At 40.2% G+C, this 21508-nt stretch overlaps 1 protein-coding gene across 1 annotated transcript in view; it reads left to right on the top strand.

The window, feature by feature from the left end:
- The window catches only part of rnf216 (ring finger protein 216), a 224255-nt gene extending 205660 nt beyond the window's left edge, over positions 1 to 18595 (top strand). Inside the window, exons 16-17 of the mRNA XM_063058933.1 lie at positions 3429 to 3498; positions 16256 to 18595. Of these exons, the coding sequence (XP_062915003.1) occupies positions 3429 to 3498; positions 16256 to 16716 (531 nt within the window). The 3' untranslated portion in view covers positions 16717 to 18595. The remainder of the gene's footprint in view (positions 1 to 3428; positions 3499 to 16255) is intronic.
- Positions 18596 to 21508: the final 2913 nt, after the last annotated feature.

The following is a 21508-nucleotide window of genomic DNA, read 5'->3' as shown; positions in this document are numbered from 1 at the left end:
GTTGGACTGCTTTCCGATGTCCATTTGGTTTATTCCATAGCATGAGGTTATTGGAGATGAGCTACATCACTGTAGTGACAAAGACAAACAAGTGTCAAGGTCGATGCCAGCCAGTACTGAGAATGGATCTGTTGTAGACTGTTGTTCATGATTAGGTTTTGTGTAGCATCATAAAGCAAGTGTAAAATGGGGATTAATTCCTGTAGACAGTCAAGTTTGAAGAGCATTTTCAACAGTCCCTCCACTTGCCAAGTGAAAGGCTGCAGTGGAGTTAAAAAAGGTCACGTACTGCTGCTGCATTTGTCTTGGAGTTGCATGTGGAATATCATGTTCACACTGCTTCTAAATAGATTGAGTCCACACTGGTGTTTGGGGAACACCAACACTACTTGAAGAAAACACTTACAATGACTTCCATTGGGATAGAGAGCAGAATAATATTTCAATATCTATCACAGTCAGATTTATCTCTTTATAACACTTATAGTAGTGTCATCTACAAAGTGGAAAATTGCCCAGGTGTGCTTGCACACAAAAAGCAGAACAAATCCCATCTGAATTGTTACCTTGCAGTTTTCTCCTCGTCATCAGCAAAGGATGCATGGTGTTAACAACAATGCTTCTGAGTGCTACTCACTCACCAATATTCTGCTTGCCAGTGCCCAGTTGGACCTATGCTTAAAGAGGATGTTGACTCAAGTATTAAATTTCAGAGACGAACTGAGTGACATGTCAAGGCAACATTTGATCAAGCCCTGGTCAAGCTGAAATTTATGAACATAAAAGGAAAAACATATTCTGAGGTAATATCTTGTGCAGAGAAAGATAATTGTGGTATTCAAGACCAATAATCCCGCCCCTAGAAAGGACATCATTGCAGGAATTGCTCAGGACATTATCCCCACCTCTCATTCTGTGCTTTAGCAATGAACTTTCTTACATCATGAGGTTAAAAGTAAGATATTTGCTGTGATTCTGCATATTCAATTCCATTCGCAACTCCTCAGCAAATGGAGCAGTCCATGGGTATCTGCAGCAAGGCCTAGGCAATATTCATCTTTAACAAACTGTGTCTGACTGTCTATCCTTGAAATTCATAACTTTGTCATCACCAGATTCCTTATCACCAACATTCTAGGGGTCCTCACTGACCATGAAGTCAACTGGACTAGGCACATAAATACTGTGGCTAGAAAAATAAGTGAAAAGCTGGGTACCCTGTAGTAAACGGCTCACATTTTGATACCCTGAAGCCATTTAAAAGGAATAAAACAGGACAATTGTGGTGTACTCTGCATTTCATAAACACAAGAGATTTTGCAGATGCTGGAAATCCAGAGCAGCATGCAAAACTCATATTCATCAGAGAACGTTGTACAACTCTGGATGAGTATGGCTCCACCAGCAGTCAAGGGATACATCTTTCAGGAGAAGAGATTACTATTTCATCAACATTCATTCCCTCCATCACTGTGGCTGTGGTGTGTATCATTAAAATGCACTGCAGTTATTTCCTTTGGTTAATCACAACCTGAAGTTGTAATCTGCACCACTAAGCGGAGAGCCGCAGGACATGGAACATCACCAGCTGCTGGTTTCAGCCAAATTACATGCTTGGAAATATTTTGCTGTTTTTCCTTCATTGCTGAGTTGAAATCAAAGAATGTTCTATCCACAGAAGAACAGAGCAGTTCAAAAAGGTACTTGAGCACCACCACATCAGAGGGTGTTAGGGATGGGCCAAAAAATGTTGATCTAACTAGGAATGGTTGGGTACTGATAAATGGATAAAGAACATGTTGTGGAGAGGTATGTGATCAACTTAGAATTGGTTACAATGAGTTACAAAGTTTAATTGTGACAAGGCACAGGAGCTGGTGGTGATGGCTTTATCTGTCCCAGTCTTAAGCTGAAGAAAATTGTGACTCGTGCAATGGACAGTTAGGTAACCAATCAGACATCAAGAGAAAGGATGGGAAAAGAGATCTGGATTTCAGCATTCAAAAAGAGCACTTTCATTGGAGTTAAATACTGCAGTGAAGTATGGCTGTTGTACAGGTACTGTCACTTCTGGAAACTAACAGGTTCCACGGGCCCTTTCAATCGTATTATTATTTGTATAGTTCATGCAGCCAGTTAATTATACAGCATATCGCTAGTAATGTGACTTAACAGTGTGAGTTTCCTTTTAGCTCTGCAATAGCTTTATTGCAGTCAATTATATCTCTAACATTGTGAAAGGAATTATAAAGAGTACCCCATATGTCCATGCACTAGTCCTTATTGAACCAGCAGTATATCTATTGTAATTCCCATAAGGAAAGTAAGCAGGCACTTGAGGGTGAAACATTGAGAATTTGTGTTCCTATATCATGCATAATATTTTTTTAATCAAGCATTATGCTGTTATTTGTGTTTTGGGGATCATACAAAGCATTCAGCCACTGTTCAGTTTCCTGGTTTATTGGGAATAGCAAAGCAAAAAATTTCCTCTTAAGAAAGCTATATGCAGAACTTGTATGCCATTTCTCATCAGACAGTTTGTTCCTGTTTAGCTGGATGGTGAATTTATAGAAATGCATAAATAAGTCTCCTGACATTCCTAAGTGTCTCACAGCTGAAGTAGCTCTTGAAGTTTAATCACTATTGTAATGCATGGTGTTGAAGCAAACAGTTTTGGCATGGCATGAATCTGCAAGCAACTGTAACAAAATGACTGGTTAGGATATAAATGAGAGATGGGTATTGGACAAAACACCAAGAGAAACCCCTGTACCTCTTTAAATAATGCCTTTTGGACATTTACATCACCTGGGAATAGCAGGTTTAATACAGAAATGGGGCCTGGGGATAAAGGCCAAAAATGATTTCATTCAAGGGACCTGCCCCTATGATGATGAAATGGTTATCTGATCGATAGAAGAAGCTTGCTTTCTTCTTGCTGCTCTATTTTTTTGACATTACAGCTGTGACTTTACTTAAAGTGGTGAATTGTCTATGAAACTAGGACTTGCTGGGGGTTTGAAATGATAATCAATGTAGTTTCTTTCTTTTATTGATTTTATTTCATTCTTTAGATGTGTTTTCCGACCTAATTTTAAACAAGTTGATATAAACTGATATCTGTATTAGTATGCCTTTTGGGTTCATTATAATGTCTGTGAAGATCAAATCATCTCCCAATATCAACTGTTTGATTTTATGCTTAAGGAAATTCCCCTTAAATTTCTTTTTGGCAACTAGTACTGTAATTCAAATGAGGCTTTGTCAAGTTTCCATCAGACAGGCATTAATTTTCCGACCTCTGTGGCATGTGTATAAGCTGCTTGTTAATTATGGCATTATACCAAAAGAACTTCAGAGATAATGTTAAAGTATTGTGAGTATCCTTATATACTCCGAAAAAAATAACCACTATTTTCTGGCAGGATGATGATGAGAGACTAATCCGAGAGATTCAAAGTGAAGCTGAGAATGAACAGAAAAAGAGGATTGGAGGTGAGTTATTTGAAATTTTAAAAAAACTAAATTATGCAGGCTTGCATAGAAGTTATAACATGGCAAAAGATTTTGATGTTTATACTCTTATGAGCTGTCACTAACCCTATTTTATTTTATCCTAACATCATATTCACTATTTAATTTTCTGCCATATTCAGATTTTTATTTAAATTTTATATTTCAATAGCTACACCACTAGTTATGACAGATTCTCAGGTGTTTGAATCATATAGAATTGCCTGATATTGATTATAAGCTTTCCTTGAATTAGTTTCTCTCAAATTATCTGATTCAATGAAAGAGACAAGTGTTTCTGATTTACTGACTAAACCAGTTTTCATTGCTGCTGGTAAAGTTGCCATGTTCATGGCTAGTTAATAGGTATGACCATGCACTGCCCCAAATTTTAGGTAGGATTTAACTTCTCAATTCAGTTGAGAAGTTAACTTCTCAGTTCATTTAAACAAAACCACTTTAAACAAATGTAGGAAAATTGCAAGAAGTGCAGAACATTGTCTGCATGAAAGAAAAACCTATAAACTGAGTCAGTAATATACTTAAACCTGGAATTTGAATCTGTAAAGTAACATAATGGCAAAAACAGTTATGGTACGTGGTTAACTGGTGTCATAAATTATGCAGAGTCTTCTATTGATCTGCAGACTTCTTTGATTTCCACCATTGCAGCCGGGGAATTTAAATTCATAGCATCATGAATTTTGTGGTTTTGGATGTCATCCACCCCTTTGAGTTTATATTGGTTCCCTGCAAAAATCTATTCACTCCCATTTCCAATGCTCTTTCCTTCTTGCTCAATAATTACTTTTCCTTATATGCCTATCCAATTTCCATTTGAAAATCTTGACTGAATTCAATCAAGTAAGTAGATTTGGAATAAAAATGTTAGTCTCAATAATGGTCTTCATGAAACTACTTGATTGTCAGTTTACATTGGGTGGGGGAGGGGTGATAGGGGAATTGAAGGTTCCAAGGATCAGATGAAGAAATGGAACTGATGCCAGTGATAAGATGAATGATGGAACAGACTGGAGGGACCATTTGGCATTTATATTTTATTTCATTTGTTTTCAGGAAAATTCTACTATCCTAGCTAGTTTGATCTTGGTGACCCAAAATACAGGCAGGTGGGGGGGAGGGCAGGGAATTTGTAGCTTGGTTAGTTTAAAGAAAAGATGAAATTGAATCATTTCCAAAAAGTGACATAGGATCAGAAGACATAGAATCCCTGTGGGTAGAGGTAAGAAACAGCAAGAGTAAAAAAAAAACCCTGATGGGTGTCATATACAAGCCTCTGAAGCAGCCAGGATGTTAGACATGAATTATAGCAGGAGATAGAAAAACCATTACTAAAGGCAATGTTACAGTGTTTATGGGTCTTCAGTATACAGGTAGGCTAGGAAAAGGCCTTCTGGAAGTCCAAGTAAACAACATCAGCTGACTTTGTGTATCCTGCTTGTTACTTCCTGAGTCAGATGGAGGGGCAGGCGGTGTTGAGGAAGCAGGGAGTTTGCAGAAGGACTTGGACCATTTGGGAGAATGGTTAAAGAAGTGGCAGATGGAATACAGTGTATGGTCGTGCTCTTTGTTAGAAGGAATGAAGATGTAGACTATTTTCTAAATGGGGAGAAAATTCAATAATCAGAAGGGCAAAAGGACTTGGGAGTCCTAATGTAGGATTTCCTTAAGGTTGAGTCAGTAGTAAGGAAGGCAAATGCAGTAAAGGTTGAGTACACCTTATCCAAAATGCTTGGTGCAGAAAGTGTTTTGGATTTTGAATTTTTTTCAGATTTTGGAATATATAATGAGGTAGCTTGGGAGCACCATCATTTACGATTCTGAATGTATGTTCTACCAATAGCAGTCTTTATCTTACACTTGTTCATCACATGTACTTAACAGTAAAATTATTATGTACCATTAATATAATGATAATATAATGTGTGCAGAATAAAAAGGCAGCACAGCAGCATTGGGAGAATGCCTGAATCGGCTACAACAACAAACAATGGCAGGCTTTCAGTCTCCACCTACAATACCATGTTTTAATTAAAAAGTGCAATGTATTTGTATTTTGCTTTTTTCAGGTTTTATGTAAGGTATAAAAACAATTAGCATTGTAAACTTGTTCTAGGGTTAGATCTTCATCAGCATCAATCTTTAAAAATTTAATGCCTTGCTTTTTCTTATATTTCGGCAACCAGTGTACTTAATATTCACAATTACCTTCAATTTTTAGTTTGCTGTGATAGATCTTTGCTTGTTTCATGATCAGCATACTGTTAAAGCAGCATATGTTCGCTCCAATGCTGATGAATGCATTCTTTCAATACTTGATTGAGATCTTCATTTTGTGCTTCATGCAGTGTTTTTCTTCTCACTAACTACCATTCATTACATATGTGAGGTCACTTTTCAGAAATGTCTGTGATGTGCGGTGACCTATGCAGCACCTTGTGGAACTTTTCATTTGTGCTGTTATGCCAGCGCTCGAAAAAAAAATTCAGATTTTGGATGTTTATGGATTTTGGAAGGACTAGAATATAAAAGCAAAGATGTAATCCTGAGGCTTTATAAGGTGTTAATCAGACCACGTTTGATTTATTGTCATCAGTTTTGGGACCCATATCTAAAGCAAGATGTACTAGTATTGGGCAGGGTCCAGGGAAGCAATACGAAGATTAAGCAACACACACAAAATGCTGGAAGAACTCAGCAGGCCAGGTAGCATCTGTGGAAAAAAAAAGTACAGTTGATGTTCCTGGCCTGAAACGTTGACTGTACTTTCTTCCATAGATGCTGCCTGGCCTGCTGAGTTCCTCCAGCATTTTGTGTGTGTTGCTCGGATTTTCAGTGTCTGCAGATTTTCTCTTGTTTGTGAATAAAGAGATTAATGTTTGAGGCCTCCTCTACATTGGTGAGACCTGTCGGAAATTGGGGGACTACTTTGTCGAGCACCTCCACTACATCAGCCAAAAGTAGAACTTCCTAGTGGCCAAACATTTTGATTCCAATTCTGATTCCCATTCCTGTTCCAACATGTCAGTCCGTGGTCTCCTCTTGTGCCAAGATGATGCCACCCTCAGGGTGGAGGAGCAACACCTTGTATTCCATCTGTGTAGCCTCCAACTTGCGGGCACGAATATCGATTTCTCCTTCCAGTAAAAAAAATACCCTCTCCCCTCCCTTCTTCTTCTATTCCCTTCTCTGGCCTTTTACCTTTTTTACCTGCATCAGATTTCTTCCTCTCCAGCCCTTTATTTTTCGTACCCACCTGGCTTCACCTATCATCTTCTAGCTATCCTTCTTCCCCTCCTCACACCTTTTTATTCTGACATCCTCCCCCTCCTTTCCAGTTCTAATGAAGGGTCCCGGCCCGAAACGTTGACTGTTTATTCGTTGCCATAGACACTGCCTGACCTGCTGAGTTCCTACAGCATTTTGTGTGTGTTGCTTTAGACTTCCAGCATCTGCAGACTTTCTTGTGTTTATTATGCACGGAGTGATGTCTCTGGGCCTATGCTAGCTGGAGTTTAGAAGGATGAGGGGAAAGATCTCTCTGAAGCTCACTGAATATTGAAATGTCTGTATAGTGTGGATGTTTCCAGTAGTATGAGAGTTTATTACCAGAGGGAATTGCCTTGGACTATAAGGATGTCCCGTTAGAAGCAAAGTGAAGTGGAATTTCTTTACGGATTTCTGTATGATTCATTACCACTGACGGTAATGGAGGCTGATAGGTTCATGATGTGAGTACTAAAGGTTCTGGGCAGAAACCAGGATAGTGAGGTTGAGGAGAAAATAAATCAGCCATGTTCGAATGGTGGAGCAGACTCGATGGGCTGAATGACCTAATTCTGCTCCTCTATCTTAGGGGTTCACAACAATCTTACTAACTGCCTTCTAATATAGAACATAGAACAGTAACACACTGGGCAGGTCACACAACCAATGAAGGTGTGCAATCTTGTTGCCAATTTCTACTGAATATCCTCCTCCTCCTTTGAACTCCACAAAACTCTGCTTCCACTACTACCCCTGGTAATCCATTCCACTCTGTATTGAAAATAAAACTCCAGCCCCTCTACATATCCCACCTTAAAAGTATGCCCTCTGCTGGGGAAAAGATTCTAAGCAGTTACTCTGTCAGTGCCTCAATTTAAAAAAAAATTCTATCAGGCCTTCCCTCAGTCTCTGCACTAGTTTATCCAACCTTGTAGCTCATATTCTTTAATCCAGGCAACATCGTGGTGAAACTCTTCTGCACCCTTTCCCCATTTTTCAGATCTTTCCTAAGATGGGGTGAGCAGAATTGAATCAGAATCAGATTTATTACTGACATACGATGTGAAACAGTACAGTGCAAACACCAGAATCTATAAATTACAGGAATGGAGAGGCCCTCCATTGGTCGGCGTCGACCGTGGATGTTGTGTCCTAGCTATCTACGTTCAGTCGATATGCAAGCCAGGACAATTTGATATGGAGAGCAAGCTGTTGCCCATGCACCAGGCACCCCCTCTCTACGTAGCTGATGAATCCAAAGGAATGGCAGACACTGATAGTTTGGAACTAGCAACTTAGCAAGAGTTGCGAATCAGCATTGAACTCAATGTAGGACTGCCTTAGGGACTCCAGCTGCAGATTTTCCTCAAAGTTTACTCCTAAAGCCTTCCTCCCCGTGAGTTGGTGTAGACAGAAGGCAGATGAATTTCGAGTTCAGAGTTTTCCTTCTAGGTGAGCTGCCACCTGGAGCTAACGAACCCTATCTGCACAGAGCAACTGGTTTTAATGTGCCAGTAAGCCCACCTTTGACCCTCTTGTCAATAGAAACAGTTCCACTGGGCTTAGTAGCTAAGCCATGCTTGAAGGCCAGGAACTGGACTTGGCTGTCAGAGGCTATTTAAGATGCACATCAAATGGGAGCATCTAATAGGGAGCTTATCTCCACTACCTCCAACCTGGCTGTAACAACCTTAAAGGAACCAAATTGCAGGAATAAGTAGTGCAAAATAAAGGAATAACAAAGTCAGCTTCATGGACAGTTCTAAAATCTAATGGCGGTGGGGAAGAAGCTGTTCCTAAATTGTTGTTCATACTCCTGTACTACTTCCATGATAGTAATGAGAAGATGGCATGTCTGAGTTAGTGAGGGACTTCAATGACTGACGCTGCTTTCTTGAGGCACCACCTCTTGAAGTTGTCCGATTGGGCACATGGCAGATTGGGTTATCTACCTGATGGAGCTGGCTGAGTATATAATCCTTTGCATTGAAGGCTTCATTTCAGGCTGTGATGCAACAAGTTGGAATGCACTGTACATTTGGAGAAGTCTTTGGTGTCAAACCAAATCTCCTCAAACTCCTAATGAAGTAGAGCCACTAGCTGCCACCTTTTGTAAACGGCATTAAGGTAGATACTTAGGCTTAGGATAGATACTCCAAGTGCAATCTGACTAGAGTTTTATATAGCTGCAGCATAATTTGCTTATTCTTGTCCTCAAGAATAACCAATGAAGGCAAGCATTCCTTTATCACCTTATCTACTTGCATAGCCACTTCCATTGAACTATGGACTTGAACATATAATCCCTCTGTATCTTAATGGTATTAAGCGGTCTGCTATTAACTGTATAACCTTTCTCCTTTCATTTGACTTCCCAAAGTGTATCACCTCGTATTTTCCTGGATTAAACTCCATCTGCCACTTCTCTGCCCATATCTGTAACTAATATATATCCTGCTGTATTCTTTGATGGTTTGTTAAAATGTCCACAGCTCCACCAACCTTGGTGTCATCTGCAAACTTGCTAATCACCCATCTGCATTTTTATCCAAATCACTGATTATATGTCGCTAACAAGAGGTCCCAGTGTAATACCACAGGCCGTGGACCAGAATAACAGCCTTCCAACTTTGTTCTGTCTTCTATGAACGATTCATTTCTGAATCTAACTTGCAATTCACCCTGGATCCCATATATTTTTATCTTCTTATTTAACCTACGAGGGGAATTTTTTTTTTATCAAATGCTTTACTCAAGTCCATGTAGATAACATCCACTGCCTTAACCTCACCAAGCACTTCTGTCACCTCAGGTTCATAAATTTGACCGCGCATGGTACAATAGTGTAGCAGTTAGTTATAAATAAATATTTAAGTATATGATTTGGAATGTTTTCATGTTTACGTATACTGCTTTTTAAAAAGCCTTAGAGTCCTAGAACACTACAGCACAGAAACAAGTCCTCTGGCCCATCTAATTCATGCTGAACCATTAATCTGCCTAGTCCCATCACCCTGCACCTGGACCATGGCACTCCACACCTCTGCCATCCAAGTACCTATTCAAATTTTTCTTAAATGTTGAAATCAACCCTGCATCTAGCACTTGCTCTGGCAGCTTATTCCACACATTCATCACCTTTAACCCAAGACCTCTACTTGTAGTCTCACCCAACCTCAGTGGAAAAAGCCTGCTTGCATGTCCCGATCTATACCCCTCTTAATTTTGTATACTTCTATCAAATCTCACCTCAATCTTCTAAATTCTAGGGAATAAAGTCCTAAATTATTCAGCCTTTCCCTATAGCACAGGTCCTCAAGTCCTGTTGTAAATTTTCTCTGCACTCTTTCAATCTTATTTACATCTTTCCTATAGATAGGTGACCAAAACTACACACAATATTCCAAATTAGGCCTCACTGACATCTTATACAATTTCAGTATAATATCACAAATCCTGTACTCAATATAATAATTGATGATGCCAATGTGCCAAATGCTTTCTTTACGAACCTATCTAACTGTGGAATTATGGATCTATATTCCCAGATCCCTCTGTTCTACTGCACTCCTCAGTGCCCTACAGCTCACTGTGTAAGACCTAACTTGGTTAGTCTTCCCAAAGTGCAACACATCACACTTGTCTGCATTAAATTCTGTCTTCTATTTTTCTAGCTCATCCCGATCCCATTGCAAGCTTTGATAGTCTTCCACTACAGCCCCAATCTTGGTGTCATCCGCAAATTTGCTGATCCAGTTTGCCACATTATCATCCAGATCATTGATTATAGATGATAAACAACAGTGGACCCAGCACCAATCCCTGTGGCACATCACTAGTTACTGGTCTCCAGTCAGAGGGGCAACCATCTACTACCACATTCTGGCTTCTCTCACAAAGTCAATGTCTAATCCATTTTACTTACACATCTTGAATACCAAGCAACTGAGCCTTCTTGAGAAACCTTCCATGTGGGGCCTTGTCAAAGGCCTAGCTAAAGTCAAGGCCTAACCAGTGGCCACACATTTTAATTCCATGTCCCATTCCCATTCTGATATGTCTATCCACGGCCTCCTCTCCTGTAAAGATGAAGCCACACTCAGGTTGGAGGAACAACACCTTATATTCCGTCTGGGTAGCCTCCAACCTGATGGCATGAACATCGACTTCTCTAACTTCCGCTAATGCCCCACCTCCCCCTCGTACCCCATCCGTTATTTATTTATATACACACATTCTTTCTCTCTCTCTCCTTTTTCTCCCTCTGTCCCTCTGACTATACCCCTTGCCCATCCCCTGGGTTTTCCCCCCCTCCCCCTTTTCTTTCTCCCTGGGCCTCCTGTCCCATGATCCTCTCATATCCCTTTTGCCAATCACCTGTCCAGCTCTTGGCTCCATCCCTCCCCCTCCTGTCTTCTCCTATCATTTTGGATCTCCCCCTCCCCCTCCCACTTTCAAATCTCTTACTAACTCTTCTTTCAGTTAGTCCTGACGAAGGGTCTCGGCCTGAAACGTCGGCTGTACCTCTTCCTAGAGATGCTGCCTGGCCTGCTGCATTCACCAGCAACTTTGATGTGTGTTGCTTGAATTTCCAGCATCTGCAGAATTCCTCGTGTTTCTGTTACTATCCTGGTTGTTTAGCAATTTTCCATCGACTGCACATTTTGACTTTTTATGCTTGACTAAAAGAGGAGGGGTCCAACTAACCTTACTGCCATTATAAATCTCTTTTCATTCCGAACAATTGCCTTCTGTCTTTTGGGCAATCTTGTTTCCATGCTGTGACTGTTCACTTAATCCTCGGGCTTTAGTTTCACTAAGAAGTCTCATTATATGATAGTTTGTCAAATACCTTTTGTGAGTCATGTATAAACCAACCACACTACCCTCAATGGCCTTCAATAACAATTCCATACTATCTATTTACCTTTAACAAATTATACTTTTTTTCCCAATCCATTTCATTTTGACTCGGACAATTTTCTCCAAAAAGAAAACATACCTGGTTTTCGGCTGATTGGTTGACTTATCCCATTCCCTTTAGGTATATAATGATCTCCAGAAATCTGCAAAAAACAAAATCCAGAGCTTCTGCAGTTTCCCTTTCTTCAGAATTTACCATAGATTCCATCCAGACTGACTTTCCACACTGAAGATTTTTCAGTCCATTAAGTATCTTTTCATTTTTCTGTTCTTTAACATTTAATGTCTTCAGCTTTGTACCCATGTTGACACCCTCCGCTTTACAAGTACGCAAATACAACAAACTCCTTTATTTTCAGCCATGCTCTTTTTTTGTTCTCCATCTGGTCTCACAATTCTACGCTGAACTGAGGCTGTGGCCTGCAATGAACGGGCTCCTGAATCAACTGCAGTGATACCTGGCTTCGTGTCTGTGGACTGAATTTTGTGAACTTCAGTTTGGAATGCTGTTTGCTTACTTTTATTGTTTGCAAAATTTGTTTTTTTCTCTGTGCCTATTGGGTGTTTGGTGTTTTTTAAATGGGTTCTTCGTTTTGTGGCTGCCTGTAAGGAGACGAATCTCAAGATTGTATGAAGTATGCATACTTTGATCATGTATTTTGAACATTGAACTTTTTAATTGTAGGCCTTTTTTTCCCCTCTCCCAGTCTCTTGCCATAAATTTAGTCACCCATTAAGTCTTTGGCTGTTAATCTTTTCCTTTTCAGGAGAATTCATGTATTAATATTTTGTAATTCTCCATGTTGAAGTTTTATTTTTCTTATTTATGTTTTACCATCATAGTTTTTAGTTCCAGCCTTGCTGGGGGCAAATTTGACTTTCAGTCTGTTAGACCCCGTCCCATTCCCCTAGCATCTTTCTAAATCATACTTGTCCTTATCTTTTCCCATAACTTAACCACACCTGATTGTATGGCCTATGTACCTTTAATATCCTCCACTGAAACATGCAACTGTGCCACATTTAATTACTCAGAAGTAGAACCAACATGGCTTTCTCATTTAATTAGACTTACATGCTAAGAATTTACTTTCCTCCTCTCACTCTTGTCCTAACAACATTGCGTATCATACATTTTCACTGTCTCTTGTCACTGCTGCAAACTTACTGTAAAATTTGTCTTCTGTCATACTCCCCACACCCCAACCCAACCCAATCATATAATCAGGAATATTAAGTTCCCATTGCTCTCCTTCTGTGAGCTGCCTGAAGATTAGTGTAATGGACACGTGGTGCCTTGTTCCTAGAGGTTACTGCTAGTGTCTTTGCTCTAACTGACCAACAGTTGTCTTAAATTTATTACTCTTTACTCTCATTGTGATATTTGTCACAACCTTTTTGTCCCTGGAACACGTGTTGATGCACAGGTTAGAAATGTGCACAGGTATTAAATATCAATTGTTCACTCAGTAGTGATTCCTTTTCAGATGAGGTTCAGTGATTTTTCCATTTTTAACTGAATACAAATCTATTCTGGCTTAAGGTTTGTTTTCTTCATACCTTTGTTTCTTACAGTTAAGTCATCCACAAAATTATTATTGCATTGCTAACACTTAAAATTTGTGAGTAGAGAATGCGACCTACAGTGCAGAAGCTCCGTGGAATGTAGAGCAAAACGGCACAGAAATAGGCCCTTTAGCTCACAGTGTTGTGCCGAACCAGCTGAAAAGCAAATCAAAAACACCCAAACACTAATTCCTCCAACCTACACAATGTCCACATCCCTCCATCTTCCTCATATTCATCTGCCCATCTGAGTGTCTCTTAAAAGCCTCTAATGTATTTGCCTTTACTACCATACCAGGCAATGCATTCCAGGCATCCAATACTCGAAGTAAAAAAGCATACCCCTACATCTTCTTTAAACCTAACCCCTCACCTTCATTGCATGCTCTTGGTATTAGACATTTCGGCCCTGGGAAATGGATACACCCTGTCTACTCTATCTACTCTATCTAGGTCTCTCATAATCTTAAAGGCCTCTATCAGATCTCCCCTCAGCCTCGACCTTTCCAGAGAAAACAACCCAAGTTTATCCAGCCTCTTGTGATAGCACATGCCCTCTAAGCCAGGCAGCCTCCTGGTAAACCAATTCTGCACCCTCTCCAAAGCCTCAACAATAGTCCGCAGAAATATTCTGTAGGAAGATTACATAGGGGCTAAATGGCCTAGCTACAATGGACTGACATTTGTCACATAAAACACACAGTACTTGTTTTCTGGCATTCTGATGAGACTAGAGGGCAGTGAGCACTTGACAAGTATAGTCTGCTTGCTCACTTCCTTAAAAGCATGTTTTAAGATCGGGACCTGCAATGAGTTGTATGTCATAGGTTCTCAATATGCATCTGCTGAAGTTGCAAAATAAAAATTAAATTGTAGTGCTTGAAATTTTAAATAAATGCAAATGCAGAAAATATTTGACAGTTCAATGATCTGAAATGTTAACTCTTTCTCTTTCCACAGATGCATGACTTGCATCTTACTGGTGTATTCAACTTAAATCTTGTATTTCTGCTTTCTGCATAATCCTCATGCTCAGCCTTCTGCCAACTTAATTTCTCCCCCCCCCCCACATTTCTGCTGTACTCCCATCCGCCAAATTTCTGAGACAAACTTTCAAAGTGAATGGGTCTGCTTTGAAGCATCTATCTTGCCCAAAATTGGTCCCAATACCCCAAGTTTATGAAGCCCTTTCCCCTATCTGTACCTATTCTCTACTCATGCATTAGTCTGTCGTACCCAACTAGTCATATATCACTCTGGTATAGGAGTATAGGTACACCTTATCCTCATTATATGCGAGGGATATGTTCCTTGAAGTTGACACATAATGTGAAATCGCATAATGTGAATAATTATTTAAATGGAGAAAATAGGGATGTGTTCCGGAGGGCTTCCTAAATATATTTTATCTGTAACTTATTCACATTTTTATACCAATACGACACAAAAGCAGAACTACAAGACAATATTTGTATTATATTTAATCAATTTAAGGCAATATTCAATATAATAAATCATAGAAAGTTAACATCCTCTGGCGCACAGTACTCACCAACAGTGGCAGGTGTGTTCTCCCCAGGAAACGAGTAGTTGTTGTGCTGTCGGGCAGCTTTACATGGATAAGGTGGATGGTTGTGGTCGTCAGGATCATATCAAACACAGCAAGAGATGAAAGAAGACTCACAGAACTCTTAGGACTGCCGGCAGCAGAAAGATTACAGCGATTTGCATAAAGGGGTGATGGTTGTTTGCTTGGCAGCATTTTGTTTTTCAGCATAAATTTGCTTGTAGGGAAAAAGGATTGACTGCAGGGAATGACTGAAATGCTGACTCTGTTCTAAACTTGGGTCCATGTCCATCGCCATTTGTGTTGCGACTTTCACCATTCCCTCACCGTTGGTAAACTTCCGGGATTTTCAAAATCGTCTGTTACTTGCAGCATCTGAGAGATAGTTTGCCGTAAAAAAAATACGTACACCTTGAATGTGGATCACACTGGTCGAGTGGTTGAATCAGGCATGTTGTGTTAGGCGGCGGGAAACGCACTGTTACGTTAGGATGAAAGCTCTCCAAATGTTTAGGATGGGCTGGCACATTGTCAAGCAACAAAAGGACTTTAAAGGCAAGATTCTGTTCCTGGCAGTAGATGCCGCGCTGTTTATAATTTCCAACTTTTTTCAAGTGTTAAAGCGGTTCTCTGCCGCTCGGCTGACGGCCCAAGACATGACATCAGATGCTTAGGAGGCATAATTAAATATTTCAAGCGCAAAATCACTGCACCGTAGGTAAAACCAACAAAAGTTTAAGATCGCGCATCCACACCTTGCCAAAACCAATGTGAGAGTGACGGGAGAGAGATTGTGAGGTGCGCACACCTGACTTGTATTGGTGGGAAAGTGGTGCTTCTCGTCCCAACAGTGAGACTGTGAGGTGTGTGCGCGTGACTTGTATTGGCGGGAAGGCAGTGCTCCTCGCATAACTGCGAATTTTGGACGCATATTACAAGACCTTCTCGCATAACTGTGAATCCGCATAGTCTGAAGACGCATATAACGAGGATAGGGTGTATAACCCTGTCCTATACCACTTTGCACTGGAAGTAAAGCAGAGTAAACCACCACTTTCTCTCCATCCCAAAACTATAACATTTCAATCCTTTTCCTTCTTTCATAGATCACAACTGCTACATGCTCCTTCTCCTACCTTCCTTACCCAAAGCGTTCTACATTCCCAATCACTTTAAAGCATGCCCTTGGATCATAAAAAAAATGAATTAAAAAATTACTACTCTGTGGTGATCTTTTTTGGATCTCAGACTCTTTTCAATAGCAGTGTATGTAAAAGACACGAAATCTGAGAAATTGAATAGTATGAAATCTCAGAATGGCTAATGATATGTTTTCTGTGGATTCCTGCTTTCTAATGCAGTACAATTGTTTTGTTCTGTTTACACACCCTTTAGAGCAAGGCGTGAAAAGAATTGGGCCTCCACCAGATGATCCTCCTCCAAAGAACGCAAGAGTTGAAGAGCGGGGTCAACCAATGCATCAAGGAGTAAATTTCAATCGCAATGACCTTCCAAGGCCAGCACCAATGATTCCTGAATATCCCCCTATCCCAGCAGTGCCCCCCCATCTCCAGGTCCCATTTCCCCCTGCCCCCTATTTTCATTTCTTTGATGCTTTACAGCATATTAATTTTGAGCAGGACTACCCTATGCACTTTGGTCCACAGCCCTACCATCGTCATCGCCATCGCCATCGCCCTAATCCTCAAGGGCTTCCACACCCACACCATCACCATCCTCCACACCATCACCATGACAGGCCCCATGGACAACCAAATGTGCCACCAGTTTATCAGCCACCACAGAACCGTGTTTTGTTTAACTTTATACCACAGCCGCAGCAACATAACCTTTAATGACTAGCATTGCCCCTGTAAATTTTATTTTGAGCCAAAGAGACCTTTGGTGTTTGTTGTTTGGTGAATGTATAAATGAATGGCCGCAGATTTACTGTAAATATGATCAAATAAACCATGTTTTTCCATTTGCAGTAGACAAAGATTTTTGTTCTGTTTGCTGTATAAATGAGTGGTGCTGAATTTAATTCTGAGATCTGGTTGCTCCAGCTAGACTCTAAAGGTCATATGAGCAACAATGTGAAGTTGTTTATAATTAGAGTATTCCCTCTAGAACACAGTTCCCAACCCTGGGGTCCACAGGCTCCTCGGTTAATGGTAGGAGGTCCATGGCATAAAAAAGGTTGGGAATCCTTGCTCTAGAGTGAGCCAAACAAAAGTACAATGTGCATATCCTATGCTTGCTTTAGTTCAGTGGCTTATGCAGTTGCACCTTCTGTAAATGCCTGTAAGAAAATGAATCTTAAGGTAGTATTTGGTGACATATATGTACTTTGGTAATAAATTCGCATGGAACTTTGAACTTATCAGTTTGGGCTGAACTAATACTGAAACCTAGGCACAGATTACACACGTATCTGGTGTCATACATGTAGCATTCTCAGAAATAACCAACAAACGTGCACTGTGCAGATCCATCGTTGACGGCAAATTCAAAGTAAATTTATTATCAAAGTACAGATATACAAGACTTCCAAAAATTTTAGATGACATACTGAACCTTTGCAAACTTCTAAGAAAGTACAGGCACAGCTGTATACACTGTAGGTCACAATAGTATGACCTCCTTGATGGTTCAGGGATACACAGATCACATATTACGTATCCTTTACAGACAGTTTCAGAAAGGCTGCAATGGGACATTGCATTCACTTAGTATTCGTTTGGTATTACTAAGGTTTATGTTGCCATTTTCATTTGTAAGCAATGGCTAATGTTTCTCAACCACGGTATTAAATCAGATTGCTCAATTATCTCATTGTTTGTATTCAAATCAGCTGAATCTCAATCCAGATTTGGTTTACTATCACTGGCATATGTCGTGAAGTTTGTTGTTTTGGAGCAGTACAGTGCAATAAATAAAATATACTATAAAATTACAATAAGAAATGTATATAAAAACTCAAATAAGTAATACAAAAATAAAGTAAAAATGGTGAGGTAGTGTTCATGGGTTAATTGACCATTCAGAAATCTGACGGTAGAGGGGATGAAGCTGTTCCTAAAACATAGAGTGTATGTCTTCTGTATTTTTTCCCTGATTGTAGTAATGAGAAGAGGCCATGTCCAGGGTTGTGAAGGTTCTTAATGATGGATGCTATCTCTTTAAGGCATTGCCTTGTGCTGCATTCCCTGTAATACTACAAAACAGCACTTAAAAACACTTCATTGAATTCAATGTTTTGAACACCCTGAGGTAGTTCTTCCCAAGTTAGATAGGTCAGAGAAGATATATCATGAACTCTTATTGTGTATCTCAATCTCAGAATGCTTACAACCACCATAGTCTGGCTGCTGCTGTAATAAAGAAAAAGCAACAGCCAGTTTGAGTATACTAAGGCCCTACAAGCGCCAACAAGATGGTGATTAATTTTCTTTAGTAAAGCTTTTTGAAGGATTAATCTTACCCAGGCACTCAGGCAAATTCCTCTGCTCTTCCAGTAGAGAGAGATTTTGCATCCACCTGACAGGAAGAACAGTTTTTGTGGAATTATTTCTCTGTTCATTCTTTACATTCTGCACTTTATTATATTTGCTGAATAATTATGAAAAGAAAGGAACAACAGGTATGAATTTTCCTTTGCAAGTGGGTTACTCTTGATCTGACCATTCGATCTGCACCAATTTCCAACACAATGTACTTGCAAGGTTCTTTAGTGCAATAAAAGTAAATAAATTCCCTGATCTTGTTTACTGCTTATCATTTACCATTGAATTTACTGCTGCTTCTCTTCCAAGAATGCCACCTCCTGGCATTTGAGAATTTCCCCTTTGATTTCTAAAATAGGATCCCTGGACCTGAAATGTTATATATAGTAAGTTCTGTTTGTTGTCAGCAGAAATCTTTCCCCATCTTATGCTTCATGATGGTATGCATGCCATGACCCCATCCAATGGTTGACAACAGATCCACCTCAATGCAGGCTGGGATTGAGAAAAGGCTGTCGCAGCTCCCTCACATTTGTGTCAATCACTGACACTGAAATGTTTCACCTCCCTCCCACAAGCTTCCCACTGCAGTGTGTTAATCCATTGGATCAATAGGAAAATGTTCAACTGGTGTTCGCTTCACTCCAGAACTAAAGTGATTCCCAACTCCAATGGACTCAGCAGGCATTGCTAAAGAAAAGCCTCAAACATATGTAATCCCATGCAGCCATGATCTATCCTACCCTCCTGAGCTCCCCACCATCACAGAAATTTTTCAGCTAATTCGATTTCCTGCATATGGTATCAAGAAATCATTGAAAACACTGATTAGAGGAACTGCTGGGAGACTAGATAACATTCCACTTGTACTGAAGATTTCTACTCCACAACGGTTGCACCTCTGGCCAAGTTACAGCGATGTGGAAAATTGCATTGCACAGTGTACAAAAAGCTGAAAAATCACAGCCAGGTATTCAGTCTATGTTCAATCATCAGCAAATCATTGGAAGATGCAATTGATGGTGCCATCACTTAAGCATATAAGAGATTAGGCTATACACAGTGCATCTTCAAATCAAATGTTTTGGACCAGTCTGCCTCTACTGCTTAGAGTTGCCCTCTGTCTATAAATTTTCTCCTAGCTAGAAATTCTATGCTGTGCTTAATATTAACATTATTACGGAATGCAAAACTGTACTCAACTAATCAGACTTGGGTTCAAAGTAGAAAGTCTTGCATTTAGTATAGAACATTTCTGTGTTATATTATTTGTTTACCTGCTAAGACTGAAGCACATTAGACTAATGTACAGTGGCATGCAAAAGTTTAGGCACCCCTGGTCAAAATTTCTGTTACCGTGAATAGTTAAGTGAGTAGAAGATGAACTGATCTCCAAAAATCATAAAGTTAAAGATGAAGCATTCTTTTCAACATTTTAAGCAAGATTAGTGTATTATTTTTGCTTTGTACAATTTTAGAGTGGGAAAAAAAGGAAAGGAGCATTATGCAAAAGTTTGGGCACCCCAAGAGATTTGAGCTCTCAGATAACTTTTAGCAAGGTCTCAGACCTTATTTAGCTTGTTAGGGCTATGGCTTGTTCACAATCATCATTAGAAAAGCCAGGTGATGCAAATTTCAAAGCTTTATAAATACCCTGACTCCTCAAACCTTGTCCCAACAATCAGCAGCCATGGGCTCCTCTAAGCAGCTGCCTAGCACTCTGAAAATTAAAATAAATGATGCCCACAAAGTAGGAGAAGGCTATAAGAAGATAGCAAAGTGTTTTCAGGTAGCCTTTTCCTCAGTTCATATTGTAATTACAAAATGGCAGCTAACAGGAACAGTGGAGGTCAAGTTGAGGTCTGGAAGACCAAGAAAACTGTCGGCAAAAACTGCTCGTAGGATTTCTAGAAAGGCAACCAAAACCCCCCTTTGACTGCAAAAGACCTTCAGGAAGTTTTAGCAGACTCTGGAGTGGTGGTGCACTGTTCTACTGTGCAGCGACACCTGCACAAGTATGACCTTCATGGAAGAGTCATCAGAAGAAAACCTTTCCTGCGTCCTCACCACAAAATTCAGCGTCAGAAGTTTGCAAAGGAACATCTAAACAAGCCTGATGCATTTTGGAAACAAGTTCTGTGGACTGAAAAAGTTAAAATAGAACTTTTTGGCCGCAATGAACAAAGGTATGTTTGGAGAAAAAATGGTGCAGAATTTCATGAAAAGAACATTTCTCCAACTGTTAAGCACGGGGGTGGATCAATCATGCTTTGGGCTTGTGTTGCAACCAGTGGTACAGGGAACATTTCACTGGTAGAGGGAAGAATGAATTCAATTAAATACCAGCAAAAACTCCAAGGCAGAGTACAAAGTAAATGGCAGGATACTTGGTAGTGTGGAGGAGCAGAGGGATTTGGGGGTACATGTCCACAGATCCCTGAAAGTTGCCTCACAGGTAGATAGGGTAGTTAAGAAAGCTTATGGGGTGTTAGCTTTCATAAGTCGAGGGATAGAGTTTAAGAGTCGCGATGTAATGATGCAGCTCTATAAAACTCTGGTTAGGCCACACTTGGAGTATTGTGTTCAGTTCTGGTCACCTCACTATAGGAAGGATGTGGAAACATCGGAAAAGGTACAGAGGAGATTTACCAGGATGCTGCCTGGTTTAGAGAGTATGGATTATGATCAGTGATTAAGGGAGCTAGGGCTTTACTCTTTGGAGAGAAGGAGGATGAGAGGAGACATGATAGAGGTGTACAGGATAATAAGAGGAATAGATAGAGTGGATAGCCAGCACCTCTTCCCCAGGGCACCACTGCTCAATACAAGAGGACATGACTTTAAGGTAAGTGGTGGGAAGTTCAAGGGAGATATTAGAGGAAGGTTTTTTACTCAGAGAATGGTTGGTGTGTGGAATGCACTGCCTGAGTCAGTAGTGGAGGCAGATACACTCGTAAAGTTTAAGAGACTACTAGACAGGTATATGGAGGAATTTAAGGTGGGGGGTTATATGGGAGGCAGGGTTTGAGGGTCGGCACAACTTTGTGGGCCGAAGGGCCTGTAATGTGCTGTACTATTCTATGTTCTATGTTCCATTTATACAGCTGTGGAGTAGGAAGCAACAAGGGACTGCTTTGTCTCC

The sequence above is a fragment of the Mobula hypostoma genome, chromosome 9 (genome assembly GCF_963921235.1).
Source record: "Mobula hypostoma chromosome 9, sMobHyp1.1, whole genome shotgun sequence".
Taxonomy (NCBI): Eukaryota; Metazoa; Chordata; class Chondrichthyes; order Myliobatiformes; family Myliobatidae; genus Mobula; species Mobula hypostoma.
This window is presented reverse-complemented; position numbering and strand designations above follow the sequence as displayed.